This window comes from Bombus pascuorum, chromosome 13 (genome assembly GCF_905332965.1).
Source record: "Bombus pascuorum chromosome 13, iyBomPasc1.1, whole genome shotgun sequence".
In the NCBI taxonomy this organism is placed as follows: Eukaryota; Metazoa; Arthropoda; class Insecta; order Hymenoptera; family Apidae; genus Bombus; species Bombus pascuorum.
Genome location: NC_083500.1, coordinates 1,151,294 through 1,178,841, shown reverse-complemented (window position 1 = coordinate 1,178,841; position 27,548 = coordinate 1,151,294). Strand labels below are relative to the sequence as shown.

At 32.4% G+C, this 27,548-nt stretch overlaps 1 protein-coding gene and 1 long non-coding RNA gene across 4 annotated transcripts in view; both read left to right on the top strand.

Moving 5' to 3' along the window:
- LOC132913412 (KICSTOR complex protein SZT2-like) overlaps positions 1–19,121 on the top strand; it is a 29,266-nt gene extending 10,145 nt beyond the window's left edge. For all 3 annotated transcript variants that reach the window (XM_060971739.1, XM_060971738.1, XM_060971741.1), the window contains 15 exons: positions 8,899–9,205; positions 9,466–9,654; positions 9,748–10,338; positions 10,579–10,955; positions 11,033–11,135; positions 11,420–12,253; positions 12,413–12,707; positions 13,104–15,019; positions 15,135–15,229; positions 15,333–15,759; positions 15,937–16,312; positions 16,506–16,671; positions 16,900–17,116; positions 17,642–18,702; positions 18,798–19,121. In XM_060971739.1, coding sequence (XP_060827722.1) covers positions 8,899–9,205; positions 9,466–9,654; positions 9,748–10,338; positions 10,579–10,955; positions 11,033–11,135; positions 11,420–12,253; positions 12,413–12,707; positions 13,104–15,019; positions 15,135–15,229; positions 15,333–15,759; positions 15,937–16,312; positions 16,506–16,671; positions 16,900–17,116; positions 17,642–18,702; positions 18,798–18,929 — 7,086 coding nt within the window. In that variant the 3' untranslated portion in view covers positions 18,930–19,121. The remainder of the gene's footprint in view (positions 1–8,898; positions 9,206–9,465; positions 9,655–9,747; positions 10,339–10,578; positions 10,956–11,032; positions 11,136–11,419; positions 12,254–12,412; positions 12,708–13,103; positions 15,020–15,134; positions 15,230–15,332; positions 15,760–15,936; positions 16,313–16,505; positions 16,672–16,899; positions 17,117–17,641; positions 18,703–18,797) is intronic.
- LOC132913489 (uncharacterized) lies at positions 5,004–7,899 on the top strand. Its single transcript, XR_009659385.1, has 2 exons — positions 5,004–6,606; positions 6,709–7,899. It is a non-coding gene; the product is annotated as an uncharacterized LOC132913489 (long non-coding RNA).
- Positions 19,122–27,548: the final 8,427 nt, after the last annotated feature.

Sequence of the window (27,548 nt, the reverse complement as noted above, 5' to 3'; positions counted from 1 at the left end):
ATATTTACTGAAGTATGTATATGTTCTCGAATAGCTAAGCTAAGATGAGTTCCTTTCTTATCTCTCTGTGTTTACAAATTGAAAAGTGAGACTTACAAACGCATCGCTTTACGAACATACGAGTATGATATAATCATGTTCGTACATAAACTTTACTCAACTTTTCTCTTTCTTTTACGTGGGTGAAATCTTCATAAAGAGTAGTGCCGGTTTCGTATCTGCTAAAATCTTTACTAATCCTGCCGGATTAAGTCTTTTATCCACTTGCGACTAGTCGCACGCAGCTACAAAATCCACTATCGTATATGGCAGAATATCCAATTGCGTTGCTGCGATTACGGGTCACGCGCGATTGCGAAGTCAAGGCTCACCGTGACAGATCAGTTGCATATGACTTCAAAGTATATGGAATATATACGCACTGTGCTCACGCGTAGGACTCTCGGTTGCAACTGAACGTTGTTTTACTGCTAGAATGTGAGAAATTTTCCTGAGGACGTGTTAATATATAACACTATTAACTTGTAATATTATATAATAATATATAATACTAGAATTTATAATATCTTTAACATAAATAATTAATACTGTAATAATGAAAAATTGTCTATCGTAACACTACATATATTTATTTGTTAATATTTGATGGTAACAAAAAATTTAATTATTTTATTTATTAAAATTTTATTTTCTATATTAATAGTTTTTCGACATAAATTGATTAATAACCATTTCCATTATAAGAATATTGCTTTAGGAAGGGTTCCATTAGAAAGAATAAAGTTAAACTTTGTTTGATTCCTGAACAATTCTCACAACACATTCACGAAGGTTCAAAGTGATACGAGATTTACAACACGGTCAAAGACGATTGATTATTTTTTAGAAAAAGATTTCTACTCACTAGGTAGCTTTTACTACGTAGGTAGCAACATTCAAACAACCGTGCAGTAATTTCGATAAACGACATGTATTTCCAAATTTTCTGTTTTCGTTTTTTCTTGCCTCAATAGCAAATACCGAGTCACAAATCTCATCACCGCGCAGTGAGGCCAGCTGCGTGCTAAACGTGGTGTAAGAATCCATTTGGGAAAGTATTCCCATAATCAAAAATCTTATGCGTATGGATAATTAAACATTTGGGTCATGATGCATTGTGATATTTTCTCATATTCGTTACTTTTCTGTTCTGCTTAGAATGGTACCTTACTTAATTTACGCCTCGTTTATATATAATGTATTTATAGATTGTCTATCAGTAATTTTGGCGTCGCGCGTGGCCCGGTCGCATTACTTGGCGAGTCAGGCGATTAGTCGGAAGTGGAAAAGAGGTTTCAGGCCTGAAATACAGTATTTCATAAAAAAATCTTAATAAATGTTTTCTCATTTAATACGGTCCTGATTATGAGTAGGAATGAGGGTATGTTGAATGTAACAGACGAATTTCTACAATAAGCAATTGGAAGCGCTATAATCGAAAAAGTAGTTCCTTTTTTGACTTATCGGTTTATATCTTGGAATTGGGCGGATATGGAAAATAATGTTTCATGTGACAGTTGTAGATGATGAAACAACACAATTAGATATGTTTAGTTAAGACGGCACCACTGGTTGAGCTGAAAATTGGCTTTAAAAATTAAAATGTGCAACATTTTTAGACAACGATGTCTCTATAAAAAATTTGTTTTGTATTTTTAGTAATTATGCAGGGTATTCCGAAAATCGTGGTACAGGTCAGACAGTATTCTCCTTGCGAAAGCAAGTTGGAAATGTAAAGTGATAATTTTTTATACTAGACTTTGTTTTCCAAAAAATTGACTGTGTAGTTTCGTCAAGTACACTTGAGAGACAATGACGATCAATTGAATAGGTTTCTTCGGAGTTAGATACTTTGTTTGATAATACGAACCAAAAGGGGAACTCGTCTTGCGGCCTCGTGCGCTTGGCACATCGTGCATTTGCACCAACTTTCAGTTTCTGTTCTCACAAGACAGTGTGCTTAATTCATTTCAAATTGTATGTATCATAAACTTCAAACTTTTTTCTGCGCCTCCTGCAAATTTCAGCTTTTAACATTGAAGTGCCTTTGAGACACGAATTTAGAAGCAAAAAATAAACGATTGTATCTCGGCTCCACATCAACATAAGACAAAATGTTCTTTAACTTCACGCAAATATAAGCATTTTCCAATACAAAAATGCCATTCTTGTTAAGTAATTATTTCAAAAGTTATTCCATTTACAACTTATAAGCAATTTCCGAAGAATCGAAATACCTATTCATATTTTAATTTTTATTAAATATTTAGATTTTTTATTAATATCTAAGTCATGGAGGAGTCATTACAACCGGAAGTAACGATGTTGCTTGCCTATGGCAGCTTACAGGAAGCTTTCAATATTTTATTTCATAATTTGATAATATAAAAAGTTTTTAACCAACGAGGCAAAACTTGGTGATACTTGTTTGGGAATACTAGAGTTACCTTACTTATAATTTTCAACAGTATCTACGCATTTTTCCTTATCTGAAAAACATCACACATTTTAATTTTTTGCAGTTCAATCAATGATGCCATATTGACAAAACATACCACATTTTGTACGATATTTAATCATTTATAACTTTCACACGAAATATTAGTCTCCATATCCGTTCAGTTTCAAGATATAAGCCGATAAATCGAAAAAGAGAAGATCATCTGTTACATTCAACATACTAATTATAATTACGACCGTATTAAACGATAAAACATTCGTTAAGATCTTTTTTATAATTCACGTCTAATTCAGACTAATTCATTTTATTTTTAATGTGATGAAAATCATGAAATGACTGGGTTGGGCCCGGGGTGGTATATAGGAATTTTACCCTTAAAATCACCATGGTGACCGTCCTCACCGCGTTTTAAAAACCAGCTCGAGGATGAACGTAACCGATATTCTTCCCGAGTCACGGTTTCTCAGCCCGGAAGTGGGTTTTACGACCTCTTAAGGACATGTTGAACTCCGCGACACCGTGAGAGCACACTACGATCATATAAACATATCTTGACTTGTCAACACCTTAATCAAACGGCAGGCTGAACAGACATTTTTCAAAAATGTTGATTGTATCAAGTATTTGATACAGTAAGAAATCATAATACAGCCTTTTTTTCATTGTAAACAATTCATTTTTTCATTTTAAGCAATAAAAAAAGTAATATCTATTAGAATTATAAAGTTTGGAAAAATGTCGTTTGGGGCGAAAATGACCCCAATCTTTTCCACTTGTAAAGAGACCATGTTCATAACGTTATTTACTTAGTGATACGTTAAGAATGTTTGATTATCTTTCTATTTCGAAATGCTATCAGTGAAATAGATTGATCAGATCATTGGTTTGTACATGTAAATATGCTGATATTCATAATTTAATATAATTTTTGTACATATGTTATATTATTTTTCAGAACAAGTTTTTATTCATACTGTATTCATGGATACGTGAATAATATAAAATATTTATCATAGTATAAAATTGTTGTGTATAATCCATCTTAAAAAATATGTTTCTAAGGGAAATATGAACAAAATTTCATTTTTATTTATCTGCAAATAACCTTGATGTTGTGCATTTTATTCTTGACTTTAGTTAATCCTGATTTATGATAAGGTCCTTCGTTCAAAGGTTGAATACTTGTTGATAATTTTGAGTTAATTTTAGCACTTTTGGTTTCTTTTGTAGATTCCTGAGTCTTGTGTTCTATAATACATATTATAATACATATTAATGCAAATACTCTTAATTTAGAAACAAACAAGTTTTTTACACTTCTGATGTTTATACCAATCCATATTTTTAGAAACACAACTAAACTATAACTATAATCTGGATAGATATTTCTTTAATTCTCCAAATATTATAATAAATACTATAATTTTGACGTTTGTAATATTTATCAGATTGTACATTTTCAGAATGTATTAATGATTGTTACAATATCTGTTTGGAATTTATGATACTTCAAATATCCACTGCATTTAATTTTTAACTATCTGCTTTGAAAGATTAAAGACTTTTTGTACGAGAAATTATCAAACAATTTCGGTAGAAATATATTATAAATATATTATACGTACTTAAATTTTTCCGTAACAGGACAAAGAATATTATAATAATAAGTAAGTTAAATGACTTGTTACATTTATAGGGACTAGTACAATATAATTGTATATGCATCATTGATTGTATAAGTAAATTTAGCGCTTTTTTTTAGAAAAACACGAACAAACTTAATTCAGTCTCCTTTTTTTTTCTTTTATGAAACACATTTGGTATTGAACGTGAATGGATTTGATTTATCTTTAATCTTATCTTCTCTTTGGTTATGATGTTAATACATAAAATGATATAGCCATAATGATGTTCTTCAAAAATATACAGGATAAGATTTGATTCTAACTGGTTACCAATGGTCACAGTGTGATGTTATCTATTTTGTTTTCAATTTTATTCCTATTTAAGATAATAATACAGTTGCAACTTTTTGGATAAACAAAGAAATTTCAATTAAGCTTTACAATTGAAGTTAATCATTTAGATATTAATCTTTTGACATAAAATCATTTTATATAATTCGTTGATGAAGATATATCTTTTATATATAAGGTTAAAAGTATTTTTCGCTAATGTCAAACGAAACTAATAAACAAATTTAATCGTATTACATCTTGTTATAAAATTGTATAATTTAGTTTCTTACCTTATCTGTAACAAAAGTAGAAAGTAAGAATTTTCATCTATGTTTGTTATAAATATACTTTATATGTAAGATAAAAGTTATCTAAGGTTTCGTTGCTTGGAAGGTGATTACGAATCATCAAAAGACCAAACTTCAAGGTGCAGTTGTCGATATGTTTTCGCTTGCCATTCTTTTCTATTATTTCTGTTTCCTATCCTGTGTTTATTACTTTACCTTGTTCTGATCCTGTATGTTCTGTACCGTCTATGAAATCTTTAATTTAACGTCTTTTTTCCGTATGCTGCTTACCATTCATCTTCTATTTATATATTCCCTAACAAAGCCCCATATTTATTGATATGTATGAACAATTTCATTAATTGTTCTACTCTACTCCTGTACGTTTCTTTACTATTCTTTGTGGTGATGATCACATCAGTGTTAAAATATATAAAACACAAGAATCAATGGTATATTTTGTTTTCCAATACTTTTTTTTTGGGAAGTGTATAAATAGTCGTATGTAAACTACTATCGTGTTTTAGTAAATTCTCTAAATATGATAAGCACAATCAATCAACTCAAGCTAACGCCAAAAAATCTAAGATATTACACTATTATTAGGTATAATAATAGATTTCATCAGTATCTGTAGGCATCTTTAGCCTGAAATCAATTTATTTGCAACATTTGAAGATCATTTTCAAATATATTAAAAAGTTAAATATGATTTTTCTGTTACAGAGTTGCACCTTTTATATTGCTTTCATGTTACAAAAAGTTACACGAATATGTATTTACCCTAAATTATATACATATATTATATCGTCACGATATTTCTGCTTATGACAAAGAAATCGTTTGGAAATTAAAAATTTCGTTAACCTTATTACAAATGCCGTATGATATCATATACTCAATAATAAGATAAAGATTTTTTTAAACATATATTGACAAATGACGAATAGGAAAAGATAGTATTATTTTTTAAGTCTCTTTTGATAAACCGTAACGGTCATATATTATGGCTTTATTTCATTTTCTCCCACATTTTTTTTTAGAAAATTCAGTCAAGCCATCTTTAATTCGGCTTTTTTATTTAACAATATTGAAAAATTGTTATGAAACAATTCGTTATTTAATTCCATAGTTGTCTTATCATTTTATTTTTATATGTTACTATTTTACTTTTTTTTAATTATTTCAATTTAATAGAGTGGAAAAATAATATAATAGTTCATATATTTCATATTTGAAACGAAATATTTATAATTAGAATTAGAATAGAATAATTTAATAATTTTCAAAATTTTTTTTATATAGGTTCATATTTATTAGATTTACTTTATATATTTATATAAGTTTGTATAACTTGTATATTTATATTTAGTTTGTGTTATTTGCAATATTAGATAAAAAAATAGTAAAAGAAGACTACTAAAGTAATATTTCCGGCAAAAATAAGGAGCAATATGTGTATAAAGTTGTCTATCACTACGTGTCGTTATCATTGTTGAGGTGGGGCTTCGATATCGATGAGGGTACTCAGAACAAGATTTTTCTATCAGTTAGCTCAGGTATATATAAAGCTCACCACGTAGTCGACTGTTTATTAGTGTTCTGATTACATTTTTTTATATAGGAGGTTTTCTAACGTTCGTATCGTACCGTATATGCACAAAGCATCTTTGCGGTTTTATGTGAGTGGAACGTTTAAAGAGTGATAAAGATCTTTAGTATTTGCCCACAAAATAATTGCGATTGGTTCTTCTGGGAAGCTCCCAAGTGTCGGTGAAATTAACCAGTGATATTTTGAAATAATTCTTTGGTAGTAGTTCTTGACTTTAGTTTTGTTACATTTTGTTACTACGGGGGTCAGGTATGTTAAGAAAACGTTGGTCCAATATCACAAAAATATCGAGAAGCTAAAAAATTATGAAACTGTATGTGTATATTTTATAATTGGCTAAAAATGTTGCAGATTCATAATATATGATTTTACATATCGATTTGAATTGGAATATGTTGATAAAATTGTGATCCTACATAAGTAAGTATTTTAATTTTCAAATTAATGCGATCGATTTAAAATTAATCGGAAGATAAATATGTTAAAATTTGATTTGAATAAAACATAGTACAATTGCAATACATATTTCGTAGCAGAAACAATGTAAGTTTATTCCATTAACAAATATATTAGTATTTAATTGTTTTTACTTATTTACAAATTTTTATCCTATCTTGCGTACACTGTGTTATTTATAGTTCTATTTAACGTTTCACATATTACTGTATTAAAAAAATGTTTTTCTATCAAAATTCAAATACGCAATCGATATTTGGTGAATAAAAAGAGGTTTTTTTCCAGTAGAGATTACAAATTTACCGAAATCTCTTGAAAGATTTCTAGGTGAGCTGGCAAAAAGAAGTTGATTTCCTTCGTTGATACTGCATGGGCGTTGCATGGGCTGTGATCTGCATGACTTGCAGTTGGAAGTGAGGATCTAGGCAGTGAGCAGCAGCGCTCTGATAACTTGCCAGATCTAACTCTTCCAGCTCAAGGTCTTGTTGATTATCATCTTTTCGTAAGAAATGGATATTTCTCGTCATATCAAAATCGATATCCAAATCGAAATTCAAACGAAGCATCAGAATTGAATAATATATAGAAGATAGGGGTTCATGGTTCAAGTGGAGAAGTGGTCTCTACGCTTTGAATTAAAGTGAGATTCAACTCCTCCAACTTAATCCTGATCCCTGAAGTTCCTCGTTTCTTTATTCGTGTCTTCTTTATCTGCAGAATATCTTTTCACTACAGATGTATCAGTAACGTAAGTGAAGATAAGTGAAGCTTTCGTGGAATCATTCTATTGGCGCTTCTTAATACCTTGCTGGACAGGCATGTTGCAATAGCGATAAAATCTTTTAAAACGGTTCTTATCGTGAAAGCGTTTAACTGCGTATAATTGTTCGTGCGATTCAATTTAGTCGATAATATTCTTTGTGCGTTATAAATATACTTTCTTTACGAATATTGTTTTTTCAGTTTTATTTGTCGTGCTATTTTAAGCGGTCAAAACACTTGTATCTCTTTGTATTTTTCAAATAAATCGAATTTTTATAAACTGCATTATTTGAAACTTGAAATAAATATTTCTTATGATATTCATTATTGTTCAAATATTTACACATCTATCTATTATAATTATCTACCAAATTTGTATACCATTTTTTCTTGTGTATTAAAGAATTTAAAGGTTTAAAAGATTTCAGTAATTGAAAATAAATTAATCATTTGAGACGAGCATACAGTAGGAATAAGGTAAGCTGCGAGTCATCTTAAGCCGCAAGGCAAGGATTATGTATAAATAAATGAATAAAAATAAATTAATCGTTTATATAAAATTTTAAATATACTTTAAACGTTAACAAATTTAAATTATTTATATTTTTTATGCGTAAAAGATTTAATCTTTTTTTAATAATTACATATTAAAACTTTATAAGATCTGTTATCTTATACTTCACAAATATTACCGATGTTTTAATACGTTGTCTGTGTAATATCAATATTGTATAAAATGAAAAATAATCTGACACCACATGTGTCTCACAATCTTTTAGCATATTTCCTATTTTTACTTCCCTTCCATAAAAAAATATATTAGATATGCTATACCTATCGTCGTGATCATCATACTATAGATAATTTATAATTTGTAACATGCATATTACAATATATATACAAGTATAAAGACATATGTGTATATAGATTGAAATCGGATACTTTGTGTATGATATTATGTACAGAGATTCAAATGATCCTTTTAGATATACTTAGTGTTATGTAGCTTGAAATATATGTAATTCGAAAATAAAAAATAAAAAGTTTGTAGTATGGACGCAAATACAAATAAGCATGCAAGGAAACAAACACAAACAATTGCAGACCATAGTATTTATGAATATCGAAAATTTGCTTTTAGAAAATTGCAAATGGACCATTTTGATCGGGTCGGTGCATCTAGTGTTAATTTCACATATTATTTCGAAGCATATTAATGTAATACGAAAATATGAGATAATTCTAGAAATTTCGGAATTTCATGAAATTTACAGGTTGAAAATCGTTTTCCTTTTTCCTAATAATGTTATATTTCGTTATTAGATTGCTCGGATAGATGAGGAATGCATCAATGCGTTATTAACTTTGGAGTACTTGAGCTTATTAAGTCAAGTAATACCGAACGAAAAAAATACAGAAATTATTTATGGACAAGTCCCCCACCATGATGTCAAACTACCGAAAAAATATAACAAAAACATCAAAACTAATAGCTGCACCGTGGAAGAATCATGCGAAGGTTTACCAACTATCGATGAAAGGATATACATGATGCATTTTTCTTTCGACACATTGAATATCTTGCCAAAATGTCAACAAGCCGAGCTTTTATTTTCTATGTTTGCTGATGGTAAAAATTTTATTCGATCATTTCTTTAATATTCGTACTTCGTACAGTTATACAGTTTTCCTCGGTTTAAAACGTAATATAATTGAAGTAAGAAGTAAAACAAAGAAAGATAAAATAACAAATATTCATACACGAAAGCCTTTTGTTTTCACTTAAAATTTTTTTCGATTGTATTCTATTACTTGATACATATTATATTCCATTACTAAAATGAGCTTATCAACAATGGATTACATATTATATTATCACATTATTTCAAGGTACAATTGGCAACGATAAGGGACAGGGAAGTGCAAATAAAATACTAATGGATAATTTCTTAGAACATATGAAACAGTTACATAATAAAGAACTTTTATTAACTTCTGCTGAATCACAAAGATTCACAAAAATGCTTCTTGACAGGCGTCGAGTCGGTGGTCCACCTTTACCGTTTTTTTCTGAAAAAGGTATTATCTTTATTATCGAAATTATACAAACTTTTTTCTAGCAACTCTCATACATTATGGATACGTATCTTTTGATTTTAAAACTATTTCTAGAGAGGCTCTCTTCCAACGCTGAGTTCAATTCTTATCCACGTTGGAAATGTTTTATCAAAGGAATTAGTACAACTCATGTAATTATCACGATATTACCTGCATCAGAAAAAGACGTTGTACGTTTATTTACGTCTTCTTCGTATACAGAAGAGCAATCAGCAAGCAACAACTCCGAAAGGAATGGCGAATCTACCATATTCAATATGGATTTAAATGAAGACGATACGTACTCAAAAGCTACCGCGATGGATATTAACGTAACCGATTTTCCATCGTTAGAAAATAACGAGTCGATATTATATGGTCAGTGTATCGAGGACAGTATAATAAACACAGATACGCAGAGGAGATTTCACGATTGCGAAGAATCTCTCGTTATTCCAGTTTACGTATATGATTGTTCGCTGGCTTTGTTGATCGACACATTGGTCGATAAATTAAAAATTTCGCATAATAAGGATATTTATCAAGATCACACGTTCAGAGTTGGTCAGCAGGAATGTAAAGATTTCATCGAATTAAAATCTGATTATAATTCAAAACCTCCGACTCCGGAACCAAAAAGTGAGGACTCCGACAATACTGCAAGTGGTAAATAAAAGTGCAAATAACATTGATTTTTGTATAGTTTCCTGAACAGTATACTCTTACAATAATGTTTACTTAATGCCTGACTTCTTGATTATTAATCTCTTGATTCCATTAATCAACCGATAGTAGTTTGATGTTAATATTTGGATAATTAGAGTTTAATTGATATTTAAATAGTTAAGCTATGACGTTAATGTTTTGACGATTGATATAAAATAATGATAATTTTCTATACAACAGATCAACGAAGTCTTGTGGAACATTGCAAGGTATTAAGTTTGGCTCACTGTCATTGCTATGTAGTTGCAGTTTACAAATCATTGGTATTGCAACAACCTCTTACTTACAATGATATGGAAGCTGCAGTGGAACAATGCGAAGAAACTCTAATTGAAATTAATATAACAAATTATTTGCGATCTGTATGCAGACATTTGAGCAAATTATCGGATAAAAATTTATTGGGCGAACTAAATCCTTCCACGTGTAACGATGTTGAGCCATTGCATAATTTAATTAAAGAAAAATTTGAAAGGATAATTACAGTTGCCTTTAGGCCTGTACCTGCACACCCTGAATTTTATTATTGTTCACCCTTTTGGTCAGAACATGAAACGGTTTGTTACCAAAATAATGTAGTAGTAATTAATAAATAAGATTAATTAATCAAGTAATTAATCTTAATATTTAATAGGATCTTATAGAAGGGCAAAAATCAGACAATGACGATGAGATAGAGAATCTTATGTTTCATTCAATAAATATTGATGGTACATCACGCAATCTCAATGGAAAAGGTAAATACAAAATAATTTTTAAAACAAACTTCCGACTTAAAAGGAATTAATAGGAAAGGATATTCTTTCGTTTTCGGTTTTGATTATCAGAAAATAATTTTGACCGATATAAAATAAAAATGCTACAACTGATATTTAATTATTTAAAATAAACAAGCATAATAATATTTCGAATTAAATAATCCTTAATATTACGTAGAAATATATACTCTTAATATAATTTTAACATGTCTAATAAATAGGTAATAGATAAATAAATGTTTGATTTGTAATTGTATAATCAGGGAATGTAACGTGGCCAGGCGCAAATGTCAACAAAGTTCCGAAAATTTCACGACATGGTTCTATGGAATCTGTCAACAGTGATTTCCAGCGAAAAAGCATTTTTGGAAGAGAGCAACCACTATTCTTACAGTTGAGTTGTTCTATTAGATTCCAATCTAGATCTGGTCTTAGTAGCATCCCTGTTAAATCTCTGCCAACGTGTTTCATGGAAATTTTGCAAAAGATGGAAGACTATAAAGATGGAAATATAGCTGGCTTAAGCTTAGCTGATTTAAAAATCACTTTGGACATCATTTGTTTGAATCTCCCAAAAGAAGTATTGGAAGTAAGCTTAGAACGGTATTCTGGTTTAAGAGCAACATCTTTTTGTAGTGGTTCGCCTATAGGCAGTTTGCGAACGGAAAGTGGAAGTAGCTTAGAAAATAATGCTAAAAACGAATTCTTTCAAGAAAAAATGTCTCACTTACCTTTAAGCCAACACAATGCTATAAGCAATTTAAAAGATGAAATTGAGTGGTTGTTACAAGATGAAACCGCAACCGCGTTCTTAGATCAACCCGTTATAAACGAGAACGTTTTAAATTTCGTAGCGAATCACGTTTCGGAATCAACGGATAGATTTAGCTGCAAAGTGGAAAAAGTTCCTTTATATTTTGTATTCCCCTCGGATGATAGCAAACCAAAATTTATAAGTGAGTTAAAGAAACTTCAGATTTATAAATATTGTATTCGTCAAGAAGGAAACTTATTTTATTTTGTAAAAAATATGGAAAAAGTGAGCGATATAGTACTAGAACAGTCTAAGAACGAGAGAAAGGAATCAAACACAAAAAGTATGTATTTTTCTCAAAAACGTTTTATAACACTAAATATGTATAATATTTACTGTAGGATGTTTTTTAGTAGTACATAGAATTTGAAACTTGATTAAAACGCATAACACGAAAAGTCTGTTAGAAAAGTTATCAATTTTAATATCGTCAATATTCCAGATAGTGCCCTAAAAAATCCGGAGCAAGAAAATCCGCAAGAGCTACAACAAGAAAACAACAGCTGTTGTACAGAAAATAACCCTAATATACACATTAAATCTGAGGAATCTTATTCTGACGGTGTTAATTTAATATGTGAAGACCAAAATACTGAGGACAGATTTAAAGAAAGCAATACGTCGGAAAATAGATTTCAATGGTTAATAGATCTTGATAATCGTAAAAGTTCCTTACCCAATTTTTGGTTAATCTTAAACGTTGAAAATGATTATGTCAGTGTCTACTTTCATTGTAGGTAAGTAATAATATTCTTAAAGCAAAACATAAAATAATTTCGTTTCGTTATATTTTAAGATGAACTGCTTGCTTATGTAGATACATAAATTTTATAATACAAATTTAAATAGGAAATTTTTTAACAACTATTTGGTAATAAAAATTCGATTCTTTGCTTCTAATTTTAGATATGTTTATATATATACGTATCAACTGAAAATTCTTTCTAAAAATTGAAGATTGGTTGATATGTTTGGTTGCTCAAAATTTTGTAAACTACTACTATCAATTTTTTTTTTAATTTTTAAACTAACTACAATTTATTATCCTTTTTATTTATATATGTTTGACATGAAATGTAAAGATCAAAACTATCTTAGAAGTGAACCATAATAAAAATTGTTATCATCAATAGGTTTTTAGAGATTATATCACCTGAAGTAAATAGTTATTGGCATACTCAAGAAATGTTGGTCTCTCAAATAAAGAGTACTTGTCGTCGAGTAAACCAATATTTACTTCTGCAAAATCTTCACGAAACAAGTAAATGTTCGGAACTTCTAGAAACAGAATCAAGCGAAGATTATAACTGGAAATCAGAGACGACGAGTGAATTTAGTAATGCTGTACAAAGTAGAGATTTAATACAAAATTTCACCCCAGGAATGTTTCGATGTCGTGTTGTTTGGAAATTTACCTTTCGACTGCATCCTCGATTAAAAACTGGTCCAGGGAGATCAGGCCTTTCTCGAGGTATAAAAGCTCTACACGGTGTGCTTAATAGATTTGCTGTTAGTAACCGGAGTAATATGTTCGTATACCAAGAAAATAATAAAAACGTGTTTTACTTAAGATTACACGAACAAATTAGCGATGGAAAAACTTTACAAAACAAATTATCGGAAAGTAATGAACAGCTTGTTGTTTCTCGGAGCAATAGTGTAGTCTCGCTATCACAAGTTAAGCTGAATGATAATGCCACGGCAAATGATACAAGACCTAGAGTTCGATCTTTTAGCGAAAAAGAATCAAACGTTTTAAATAAAACTGAAGATTCGATAATCTTAATGGTACATGGAATTTCCGACGCGGGACCGGAAGTTAAACGCGATTTGGTACAAGTTCTACAAAATCGCTTAGACGATGCAGTTCTGGAAGTTCTTTCTGTTATGTTAGCAAGAAATCCGATGTGTAAATTGACACCTGCGGACGTTCATTTTATTCAACCGCCAAAATCGCCAGAATCTATCATACGTTTAAATATACAGAAGCATTGCGTATTATACATAACTGCTTTAGAATTTTATTTGCGTCAGAATATACTTCAATTTTTGTATATACCAAAATATACTGATAACAGACCAGAATATCATTTTCAAGATTACTCACAACTCGAAGGATCTATTAAAAGAGTTTCTGAATCAGACATCTTTCTGTGTAATCAAAGTCACTCCAGTGGGAGTATAGGAATCGCTTGTATAGCTTTGGCAATTACAGGAGAACACGGTGAACCTATAAAATTATTAGAAAACGAATTCCCGATAGATAGTTTCCCTGAAACGATAAACGTAGAAGATTTTAAAAGTATCGTATCAACGTCAATTTATGATCAAAGTTCCGCGGAATCACCGCCTTTGATCGAATTTAAAATTTGGAAACAAGGCAGAGTTAATCTTGAATCTTTATTACAAAAGCTATGTTCCGCAGTTAAACATGCAATTTGGGACTTAGTTACAGAATATAAATTTTTGTTAACTCCTCTGACAGAACCACTTACAAAAGATGTTCAAGAGATACCTATTGAAAATAAAGAAAATCAAACTTCGGTAAAAATTGATGCTTTGCCAAAAATAATGCATGATTTAACAATTGATCGATTCGAGTCAGGTGAAGAGGGAAAACTACACAGTATCTACTGTGTAACGTTATCGCAATGGTTTCGATTTGCTTTAGAAATTGGAGTTCCATCGGTAAAAAGACATGAAGTAATTCTTAATCACAGACATCCTATATCTACGATTATTACAGAGTTAGAAGCTATTATACAAGGTCAAGCACCGGATACATCCAGCAGATCTTTTGTCTTAAAAGACAGGCAACCCTTCATCGAAAAATATATTTCAAATGAGGAATTATTAACTAAACTAAAAAATAATAACTATTCTGTGTTAGAAAATGAAGGGAAGTTAGATTTTCCCGTTTACATACCATGTGATTTTAGTAAGGATGTACAAGGTACCTACACTAAATGTATTTTAATAGCTAGAAACTTTCATCAATGGAAAGCTTCGTTCAGCAAAACAGTACAGCCAGAATTACTTATCCCAAAAGGTAATTTTTCTATAGCCACAAGATAGAGGTCTTTTTTTGACTACTATCCATTAAAACTGCTAGTATAAGAAATATTAAAAAGTTAACAAGTAAATATAGCAATTGTTTATTACAGATCAAAAACTTTTGCAAAAGTTTAATCCACTGATATTAGAATCTAATTTCGTATCAAGACAACGAATATTACTTGCGGAAGTTCGAAGTGATAATGTAAGTTAAAAGAAATATATGTAAATACTTATAAATAGGTGAAATTACTTTTCATTGTACCATTATAGCTTTTTATAATTTATATACTTTTTATACTTTGTAGATAGCTCTTTATACGTATAATTGGTCAAAAGAGAAATCTGAAAAATTAATAAAGCAAACTACAAATTTGGGCACGTGGCTATCATCAAGATCAAACTTTTTTACAAACGTAATAATGCAAAAATTAGGTATATTCCACCATCGACCAATTTTCTCAAGGGAACATGCGAATTCACAATATTTGCAAATTATGGACATGGAAGGTCTTACAAAGTTTTCTGCTGTGCCACACAACGATGGGAAAGAGTGGATAAGATTGAATAACAGAACGCAAAATATAAAACATAATCAATTTTCATGGAATGAAGTAATTGGTCAAACAATGCGTGATGTAAAACCTAATAATTACTTTCATAGCAATATAGATCCGACGATAAAAGCAGTTTGTGATTTACAAGACTTGCGATTACGCGAAAAAAAGGTGAAAGGTAAATGAAGAAATGAAATTAAATTTTATTCTATTTATTACATATGACTAATTTTTCTACTATTTAAATATTAATATATTACAATATTAATATTACGATATAATAAATTTTATACGGTAAAACAGCACGATTAAATTTTGGAGCTCAATACTGATATAATTATTTTACAATTTTCAGAAGATTTGAACAAGCTATATGCAATGTGGCAAAATCGAAATGCTGCTCCGAATATCCCAATCTCAATCATCGCTTTAAATACTTTTAAACAATATTCTCGTTTAATACACTTTTGCCACACACCGTTATTATTTTTACCTTCATGGCGCTTACAGTCTGCGGCTACAAGAGATCACTCACTTTCGGCACAATCGTCTTTAAATGCAGGCATCAACGTATGTCAACAACTATCACAACAAATGCAAAAAGGTCAAGATGAACAAACAAACCTTATAAAATGGCATAAAGAATTGTGCAGTTTGATGTTGTCAGAATACAAGCAATATCTTCACTCATTAGGCTTTAGTTCAGTGCAAATAGAATCACCTGATAATAGGTAAAGCTCTGCTAAAATTTAAATATCTTAATCTGCCTTCAAAAATGTTGATATTTATATTATGTCAATGCTAATAGGAATATAATTTAGAAACACTAGTTTAACTCTATAAATTTTCAATACGTCCCATTCACCTCTCTGAAAATTATCTCACGAAATAATATTTATATAATTAACTAATATTACTTTTCAGTTTTGAAGAACCAGTTCAGCAACAATCTTATTATCTCAAAAAGTCTATGCTTGGAGGAGTATTACTATTTGAAATTCACTTATCACAACCATTTTTCATTGTTAAATTACATATTATTGAATGCAGTCGACTTCAAACAAAAGCCAGTAGCGCTTTAGTGAATCAAGTAAGTTATCTGACTTTTTTATTTTCTTGTGCACTGTTTTTTGATATTAAACTAAATATGTTATAAAGTTTATTACAAACTTCAATTATGATTCCATGTGTATTTATAATTTAATTTCATAGAAAAATAAGATCTTAATTTTTTTTATTTTTTTGATATGCAATAATAATATACTTCTCATCTGTTTCTTTTAATTAAAGAATATAACAAAATTTTAATTTGTTACAGTTTATGCTAAGTTTCGTGGATGCATGTGATAAAATTAAAATTAGTATGCATCTACATTCATTTACATATGATTTTCATTTACGTTCCATCCATTCGTACATAGCTGGGACTGGACCTTTGTTAGTACAGCAAGGTTATCACTTGATTCATTTTCTTGATGATTTCAATAAATATTATAGCAAAGCACCAAATTACGCAAGAAATCTTATATACAGTGGTAAGTGAAATAAAATAAAATATTTCTAGTTTTAAATCATTTAAAATAAATCACTAGTAGTTTATCATAATCAAAATTAATTTCATCACAGTAATCATAATTTGATCGAAAATTAACTTTAGACAAAATATTAGCTTTGAAATAAAAACAAATAAAAAACATCAACGGATTGAAATATTTTCAATTGAATGGGGTATTCTAAAAATAATTTTAGTAGAAATTTGCGAATATAAAATATACTATCTAGTATTCAATAAACGAAATACAATGGTGTTTGATAATGTATTTATCTTTATATTGCCACGAATAATTTACAAACACTGAAACTCGTTTCTAATGACAGAAACTGTTACTGTTACATATTTATTAAATATTTTACTTAGCGGGTACTATTTCTAACTGTAATTGTATATCTCTCTTCTAAATTCTAATATTTCTTTTAAAATACGTTATATGGGATCTATTATCGCGAAAAGCACAAATAAACAAATTAGTAGTTACAATAAACGTATTTTTATATTTTAGATGTAGTGACTATTCGCAATTTAGCGATATCAGGTCGGACCTTGTATTCTTACTTATTATCTCATGAGAAGACTTATAATATGCGTGTATTTATAATGAAAAATGATCTTCAAGATTCTGAAGAAAGTGAATATGTTCTAGTAAGCTTAAAAAGTACTCCTTTAATTAGTTACTGCGATGCACAAGATACTAAATACACCGATGATTTCGATGTTGTTCTGATTGTATCACATTTAGGACAGCCTCCACAAGTAGAAAAAACTGAAATTACTTTAAAATACTATTTAATGTTAACAAGTAAACGAGAATTATATCCAAAGAGAGAAGTAGAAAACAATAAACTTGGGAAGTTTCGTACGGTATACAGTGTCGAAAAATCTCCAAGTACTTATACTGAGGCTGTTATGGATACTATAAACGAATCTTCTTCAGATCTTCAAGAATGTAAACAAGATTCAAATGATAAAAAGAGTGATACTAAATTACACAGTGCCACTTTTGGTACCAATTGTAATAATACAGGAGCACCAACACCACCACCAGTACCTAATTCTCCATTAACTCAAAATGTAAATCCTCCAAGTGTTTCGGTGAATTCTTCATCGCCACACTTAATTCAAATACGACAAGAATCGATTAATTACTTAGGTTATTATTCCTCGCACGAGCAACTCATGCAACAAACAATAATGTCTCAAGCAAATGCAGCTCGCATGCATATAATGAATATGATAAAACGCGGAGCATTACAATGTAGAACGCATCTTTTATGGAATAAATTATTAGAAAGTAAATCTGCAATGAATTATAATGAATTCTCCGAACTTTGTTCTTTGGCTCACGTTGAACCTTTATTAAACTTGGATCCAAGATTGAGGCCATTTATTAATCAACCAATTTCTTGGTATCAAACTTTATCAAAGGTTTTGCAAAATAAATATCAAGAACATCATAAACAATTCAATACACCAGATGGAAATATTACTCATCTACTGATATTACATCCAAGTTTCTTTCAAGTTTTCATGATGTTAACTATAGATTTACATGCCTCACGAGGGGTTTGTATCATTTTTTATGTTTTTATTGCTTATGTACTTTATATACACATGCAACATATAATTAAAATTATTGATAATTTTTCATTTATTTTCAGGATTTGTACGCAGTTTACTGTAAATCAGAAGAAATGATTAATGCCCCATGTTGTATAGAAGACACATATAATTTAATAGAAGGTTTTGTAAATGCTTGCTGTTTTAATTTGTGGATGGGTCTCTACAGTTAATAGTAAATGACATTCCAAAGAAAAAATTTTCCAAATACTTGTACTTATTATTTATACATCGTATAACTAACAAACATGTGACACTAATTTTATTGTTTAAAAAAATTATGTATATTTTCGTTGTTTGTTATCTTATACTATATTTCATTGCTGTAATTTGTACAAAAAATATATTTTTCTAATTTCCAAAAATTTAAATTTATAATCTATTGTTCGTCCGTTCGAAAAATAATTTTTAGTCTCATATCTATATTATTTCATCAATTTTATATTATTAACAAAACCACCATTTACTATCAATCACGAGTATTATATCATCACAGACGAAGTATAAAATCCGCATATCTATAAATACATACATATGTATATAAACAGTTGCAGTCTAGGTGGAGGGTATTTGAGACTACTGAAGGTACGCGGTAAGGATGTGAAGACATCTGGTTGCCATCCTGCCCGCGACATGTGGCCCGGTCCAGGCAGAGAGTCGGCCGACATAACATCCTCCCCCCGTTGAGAGGGTACCGATCAAAAGTTCTGTAAAAGAGAAATTAACTGGATATCCCATTCAACTCCTTTTCGATTGCTGGTTATCCGTATTCCGCTGAATCGGGCTCGCTCGGTAGTGTGACGAGCCGCTTGACATCTCGATCCAAGATGCTCGTTGCTGTATAAACTGCGGCCGTCCGCATGATGTCGTCGTCTCCAGGGTGAGCTTGGTGACGCGGCCGAAGAACCGTTGCGTTGAGAGCATGTTGTCTCCCTCGTAATCTAGATCGCCGTCGTCCTCGTCATCGCCGAGGGATTTCCAGTCGAAGTTCACGACCCAAGAAGTGTCGTGGACCATCTCGCTTCTGGAAGTGTGGTTAAACACCTCGGCCCAGGAAGTGTCGTTGAACGGAACTCCGGCGGTTCTTGGTACAGATTCACCAAACACGGCGCAGAGTTTTGTGGTTTTGCTCTTATCCCTGATTGAGCCGTGATGTGGCATGTGGCATGTGGCAAAGATGCCTGTAGTTGTTGGGAGGCTGGGCTCCCCCCGATGGCCCGCCCGAACCGCGTTCTCTTGATGATAATCCTTGGTTGAGGAGCGTTGGGCGTCATGATTGGGACTTGCTTTGACATTGTAGAGTGTAGCGGCGTCGTTGCAGCTAAGGGTGACTTCAGGGAGAAGTTCGTGGTCCGAGACTTATTCGGTACAACGATCTGCGAACTCAGTAGAGAAGCGTTGAGGTCCGATGGAATATTCTGTAAATTACCGATGCCATTTGAGTGATTAGTCACGGTAGTAATAATGCGGAAATTATTCTGATTCGGGCCAATTGCAGGTGTGGCCTATCTCTGAGGTGGCGAAGGTGGAGTTTTCACATTATGTCTAGAAGAATGAGTGTCCAATGTAATGTTCTTAGTCTCAGGTGGTACAGGTGACGTGATGTAAGAGAGATCATTGAACGTCGACACGTTGTAATGGATGTTCATTGTGGGTGTGTTGATCGAGGTAAGACTGCTCCTGAACAGTTTGATCATAGTGGATTTCGAAACGATGTTGACCTTGTCGTTCTGGATGGGACTTAACTAGTTACTATCTCGGTTATGAACTACAGTTAAAGAATCATGAATGTTCTGTAACAGATTAAAGGAGTTCAATGTCTGAGGCGGCTTGTCGCCAGGTGAGGTTTTTCTTTCTCCTGGTCTAGAGGATCGTTGGAGGCTGATAGATTCCAGGTGGTTTGTGGTGTTGGATAAGACTGTCAAGATAATGAGAACGCGAACTTGATTGTCGTCAAGTCGCGTGTAGGTACCGGGCTGCAGGTGTCATGCAATAAGTTGCGCGTGTCATGCGACGAGATCGGAGCTAAATTTAATCGGATATTTTCCTTCGGCGGAGTATGAATTGTTGCTATTTAAATTATTGTTACTTCCCTGCAAGCTGATAGAAGTGTTGCTGCTGCATTCCGGTGGTTGTGAATTCGCCATGGTCTTGGGAACATGGGTCATGGTCTTGATAATCGTTCATCCAGATCTAAAGAGAGCTCAAGTAACTTTTCATAGGCAATGGTAAACTGTATTCGAATGTCGTCGACTTATTTTCGATATGACATTAAGAAGTTTTTGCTTTGCTGGCCGGACTGTTTGTATCCGCCGGGCAGTTTTGACACGGACTGGAATTGGTCGTTTAGATTGCTTGGTTCCCGAACAAAGGGGGTAATTTCTTTTGCGTTTGCCATCGTTACAGTAGGAGATTTTATGTGCATGCTTCGCGATGAAGATACTTTGTTAATAAAGGTGGTATTCGTGAGGTGTGATCGATAATTCTCGATGCAAAGTTGTTCCGGTTCAGAGATGTTCCGATCCTTAATTCGAACGTCGGATCTATGTAAAAGCGTGTGGTGGCGTTGGTCGCATATACGACAAGATCCGGCGTTACAATGTGAAAGCGCGTGTCCTATCATCAGACAGTTGGTACACGCTGATATCTGTTCGACGGCCATCAGACGTTCTTCGACGGTTTTCGTCCTGAAAGTATTGCAGCTCCAAATTTTGTGTGGTCCACGGCAAATTGGACAGAGTGACGGAGGTTGCGACCTGACAAATGCATGCCCACGTGTTTGGCGTGTCGTTCTTGTAGGTTCTATGACCTGACATCGATCGTTCAAAAACTTCAGGAATTCTTTGAACGTAGGAAATGGTGTGGATTTTATCTTGTCCTTCCATATTAAATTGGTTTCCCGATCTAATTTAGAGGTGCATAGATACAATAGCAAGGTATCTACGGTCGGTTGTCCAAGTGCTTCCAAGGACTTGTAATGTGATTGTAGCTTGGTTGTATAGGACTGCAAATCTCGATGTGCTCTACGTGATAAGAAGGCCATATTAATTATCTCCTGCAAATGTTTTTCTACGATTTTAGCTGGACTGTTGTATCTTTGTTCCAATATTTCCCACGCGGATGAGTAATTAATTGCCATGTTACTTAACGATGATATAGCGAGAACAGCTTCCTGCGTTAAACAAGAGCGGAGATATATTAATCGTTTGCAGTCGTCAATACGAGGGTTATCGTGAATTATTGAGCGAAATTGATCCGCAAAACCTGGCCAATCTTCATAGGCTCCCGAAAAAGTAGGTAACCGAATTTTCGGCAAATTGACGGCATTCAACAATGAAATGTTCGATAAGTTTGTTGTAAGATTTCGGATTGTCGGCTCTGATTGTTTGTTTGCATTACTAATGATGGCAGACGCGTGTCCGGTAATAGCATAGAACATCTGTTGTAGATCAACACGGTCCTGCTGTGTTTGACCCTCGTCTCTATCGTCTAATTCACATTGATTTTTCTGAATGCTGTAAACTCTACCTCTACTTCATATAAATTACGTTGGATAGCATGTATAGGTGTACCTTCCTCATAATTATTGAGTATTGTGCGAAATGCTTCTAATTCTTTCCTGAACCCTTCTCGTTTCAATAGCAACTGTCTTATGCGCTCTTTCTGATTGGGAGCCATGACGGGTTTCGATACTTTGAATGAGCTTACCTTGTAGTTGCGTTGCGGACGTCGGTCCGGCTATCGGTTGCTGTTCGTTACTATGCGGCAGGAGGTCTAGTATTTGTTTGGCGCGGAAGATGTTCCTTCCGACAGTGACACTCGTATTGTTGTGAGAGAGAAATTGTTCCGGCTACAAGTTATCGCTTGTCACTGTGCAGCGGAATGTGGTTGACGTACGCTTCGTGAGGAAGGTGATCCTTCCTGAAGGTGACACGTTTGTAGTGAAGTTGAAGTTGTTGGAACTTGCGATGTTGATGATTGTCCAGCTGCGGCGGGAGGTTGCGTGGTTGCGTTCCTCGACCAACGGCTTATACCTCTTGGAAGGTGACGCACCTGACGTCACTCGCTTCGCTGTAGTTATAACGCTTCCGCTGCTGGTTTTAATATATTCACGTGGCACTGTGTGGACACTGGTAAGTGCACTTTTTCACTGACGCGTGATCCGGCACGAAGGACCAAATGTTTCGTTCACGGAGAAACGCGATCGCGAGGAAGCACATCAATAGGAGTCGTAAATTCCCGTTACGATTAGACAATCGACGCCGCGAAATGATCAATCCCCTATTTCAGTTAGGATAATAGAAGTAGTTAAATTGAATATGACACTGATATAACAAATTATAAGTTACAGTTTATTCCAACAACTTTGTAATAAATATAGTTACACTGGTGCGTATGTATAAGTAAAGTAGGTGACTGATATAAAGGTGCAAACCCGATCAAAGGTGTTGACCGTTCGAAAGATGCAAAATCAGTGCCGTTAAGTGACGATGCTGTGGCGGAGGAAAGCTAGGGATGGGTGTGTCTAGCGCACGGAACCATCGGATTTGTTGATGACAATTTTGGCTAGGAAAGTGAGGGCAATAGACATTGCTTCTGATTGGATAATAGACGGCTGGTGGACTAGAAAGGGTCTTAGCCGCCCTCGAGAGAAAGTCGCTAATAGAAGATACTGAACGTGAGAGAAACCAACTTTTCTGTATCTTCCCGTAGTAGACAATAAACTATTCAGTGAAAGAATATTTGGTCGGTCTGAAGGACCTCCAATAGAAAATGCCTGGAATTTATGGAGAGTACTTGAGTCTATTGAGGGTACGCGGTAAGGATGTGAAGACATCTGGTTGCTATCCTGCCCGCGACATGTGGCCCGGTCCAGGCAGAAAGTCGGCCGACGTAACACTAGGAATGACCAACAGTTTGTTCGAATTTCTATATGAATAAATACAATGCATAGATTTAAACTAGTCTTATCGAAGCAAGTAAACCAGAAAAATTGTGATTTTATTTTGTCACTGAAATTACATTTTTCCTAGAATCCTGAAGGACTGGATAAATTTCGCAATTAGATTTAAATTCAGTGTTAAAATCTATAGTAAATGATATATAATAATAATTATGACAAAAATTTAATAATACATAGTAATGGATAAATCGCAATTTTGTCAAAAAATTTCAAATCTAATATAGATTTTCAAAGTCAAAACTTCTTTGTGATAGTTCTTCTGCATTTTTTCCTTATTCTACAATTATTACTACTACTATTACTACTACTCTACTACTATTTCTATCAAAAGTTCTGCAATTTTTACACAAAGATGAGCATTCTATCTCATTGTGTTTCGAGAAGACTGCGATCGCACATGATGCGGCACTGTGATGTAGTCACATAGCGTCGTGTGAGTGAAGTGCATTTTAGGAGTAGATGTATTCTCCCAGAGGACGAGACAAGGGCGAGGCGCGGAGAGAGGAGTTTGAGAGAAGTTTGCAGAGCTTTCCCTAACGTGCTAAGGTAGACCACCATTTAACTGGCCAAGATCCGGCACTGATTGAAGGAAGATGCCTATGAAGATTTCCTTCACGTAAAAACAGGGTGCCTAAAATTATTATAGTAATGTTTCTAACATTTATTAACTCTATTTGAATCGGGTCGGATTTCTTTTGAGCCATGTTTTTAGTCCATTTGTAATAACAGTTAATCAGCATGCGATAAAACGCAATATTATTTTCCGTATAAACCACAAATAAATAAAATGTAATAAATTTATAGTATATGTGCATTTGTTTTTTCCCTTATATGCTATGCTAAGCGTTTTAAAATAAAATTTGGTATCTTCTGACTTCAGAATAGATCAAAAGTAACACAGATCAGCTCAACTACTAAGTCGCTGTTTTTGGACAACAGTTCGAGAATTAAGAATGGCGTATCATAATATTATCAGCAACCATTTCGGTAAGTTGCATTGGCTAAATGCCACTCAATGACGTCCGGAATAACTAATTTTTGGCATAGGAATTTCTGCAAATTTATAACATTTGTTCATATATAAAATAGGATGGGTTTATATTACACTAGAATTGCAAATGTTAATGTACAAAAGCAGGAAAAAATTATCTCCAAAAATTAACATACCTCATAAAAATTATAATAAATAAAACTAAGACTACTAAAGGTCCTGAAGAAACTGGTACTACTCCAGCACTATAATAAACAGTTTTGTCACAAGCTGGTGGACACACAGGGACAATAGTCTCTGTGCAAAAAAAAAAAAAACAAAGAAATATCTAGAGCATGCTAACTCCTAAACTCAATAAATAGATTCACTGCAAATTAAAATTTCTGCTTCCATATTATGTAAGGAAAGGAAACATAAAAGGATGAAGTGTAATATACATAGTATTATGTAAGAATAATAAATGAATGTTATCAGACCACAATATTATGACACTTTATAAAAATGTGTATATTTAGAGGGTGTTTCATTTAACTAGAAATGGCCAAATATCTCACAAGAGATTAAAGTTATCAAAAAAAGGTTTTAACACAAGTTGTTTGTTTCGAAGTGGGACATCATATGATGCAAATTACTGTTTTGCAGGTCCAGTAGTAGGGGAGACTTCAAAGTCAACTTCAACTTGTTTTAAATGAAACCACATACTTTTACCTATATATATTTTTTATTTTGTTTTTTTATCATACAACTTTTTATCGTTAATAATAATAGCCTTAATTAAGTTAATAGTTGTATATATGATATATTTTGTGTTCATTCAAAACCTTTTAACACATTTATATTGTGCATACAATCTTCCTCAAAAAGATAACCCAGGTATGCTATCTTTAATTTTTCAATGACGCGTGTAAAGTTTTTCGTCTGTAACGTATAATATCAAAACATTATGAGCTCAGAATATGCGGTTCGTTCAAAATAATTAAAAATATTATAAGGTTTAGTGTGTAACAAAAAAAATTGTTTTATTTTAAGAACGAAATGGTAACATATGTACAATAAGAAAATAATAATCAACATAAATTGTAATTAACAATAATTACTTGTCAAACATATATACTTATTTAATAATGGGCACATCCTCCTTTATTTTCTATTACTTCTATTATACGATTTGATATCGATTTATATAGTTTCTAAATATAATTTTGACTTAACGTATCCCATTCGCGTACAATTGCATTTTTTAATTCTTGTACATGTTGATACTGCTTTCCATTCACGTATACATCGTGAACAAGTTCTGCCCAGCAATTTTCAATAATATCAAGGTCCCGGGAGCGTGCAGGCCACGGCAAAATAGATATATTATTTTCATTAAAATATGATTGGACCAATCTTGATGTGTGTACAGATGCATTATCTTGTTGAAGAATGTAATCATTTCTAGAAATGCGTTCTGCATGATAGTTTATTTATTCTTTGATTAAATTTATATATCGGACACTATTCATTCTCCCATTGATGAACTTGATATTTGTCTACTGATACCGGCCCAAACCATTATGCTACCTCCTCCCATTTGTCGTCGAATTGCTGACATGTCCATCAAAACCATCCAAGTTGAATCTTTTTTCGTCTGAAAATAATACCCTTCTTCATTTCTTTTTCCAATACACTCTTTCTTTTGCAAAGCGTAAACGTTCTACTTTGTGTTTCGTTGTTAACGAAGGTTTCTTTATCAATTTTAGCCTCTTGATATTTTTGCAAGATAGTAGAACTCGACGAACGCTTGAAACACTGGCACTAATACTACATTTCTCCATTATTTGCTTCGTTGTTAACTGCGAGTTGGAAGCTACACGCAAAATTGCTCGCTTATCACGATCGTATTACTTACGATATTTTTACTACTGATAACCGTTGCTGTTTTAGTTCAAGAATTTGCTTTTTTTCAGACTCGTTTAATTTTTTTCCGCGCCCCATACTTACAAATTTCTATAATATTGTACTGTAATCTTCACTCGTTGATAGATCATACTACATAGATCATAGATCAACTACTGAGCAATTTCTAAACATATTAACACAGTGTGTTATCATTTCGACCTTAGTATGGAACAATTTTTCTTTTTTGTATACAAACATCTACGACATTGTGACTTATTTCCAGCAAGCCGCATATTCTGAGCTCATAATGTTTTGATATTATGCGTTACAGATGAAAAACTTTACACGTATCAATGAAAAATTAAAGATAGCACACCTGGGTTATCGTTTTGACGAGGAGTGTAGTATATACACAGATGAGTAGGGGATTGTCGATGCAATATTAAGAAAATCAACCAAGAAATGTGCATTGAGAACGAGACTCTTTAGCAGCGAACAATCGAACTATACGCAAATTTATTTTCCGAGGCTCTTGATGAGAGAAACGTGCGTATGTACGGCATGAAGAAAACTGTGCATTTAGACTAGCGGTGATCAGCGTAAGGTAAGGGCGAAAAAACAAAAACTACTTAAAAGTTTAATTAAACATTAGAAATAAATTGCTTTTTTTGTATTGATTATAGAAGCAACAATCGAGATACCGAAAGGAACTAACAGCAACGACCTTCTTGGAAATGATTATACAATACGATAAAAACTGAGACTATTTATTATAAAATAATTATATAACATGTATGTAGGCAGAATTTCAATGAATCAGAGTAGTCTAATAGCATTTTACAATATTATTATCTATCCTTTTCACTATACAAATCTACAAAATCTTACAAAAAATCAAAAAATAAAAATTGAGAATTAGTTAAGAATACGCGAAATAAAGGCGAATTACATAAG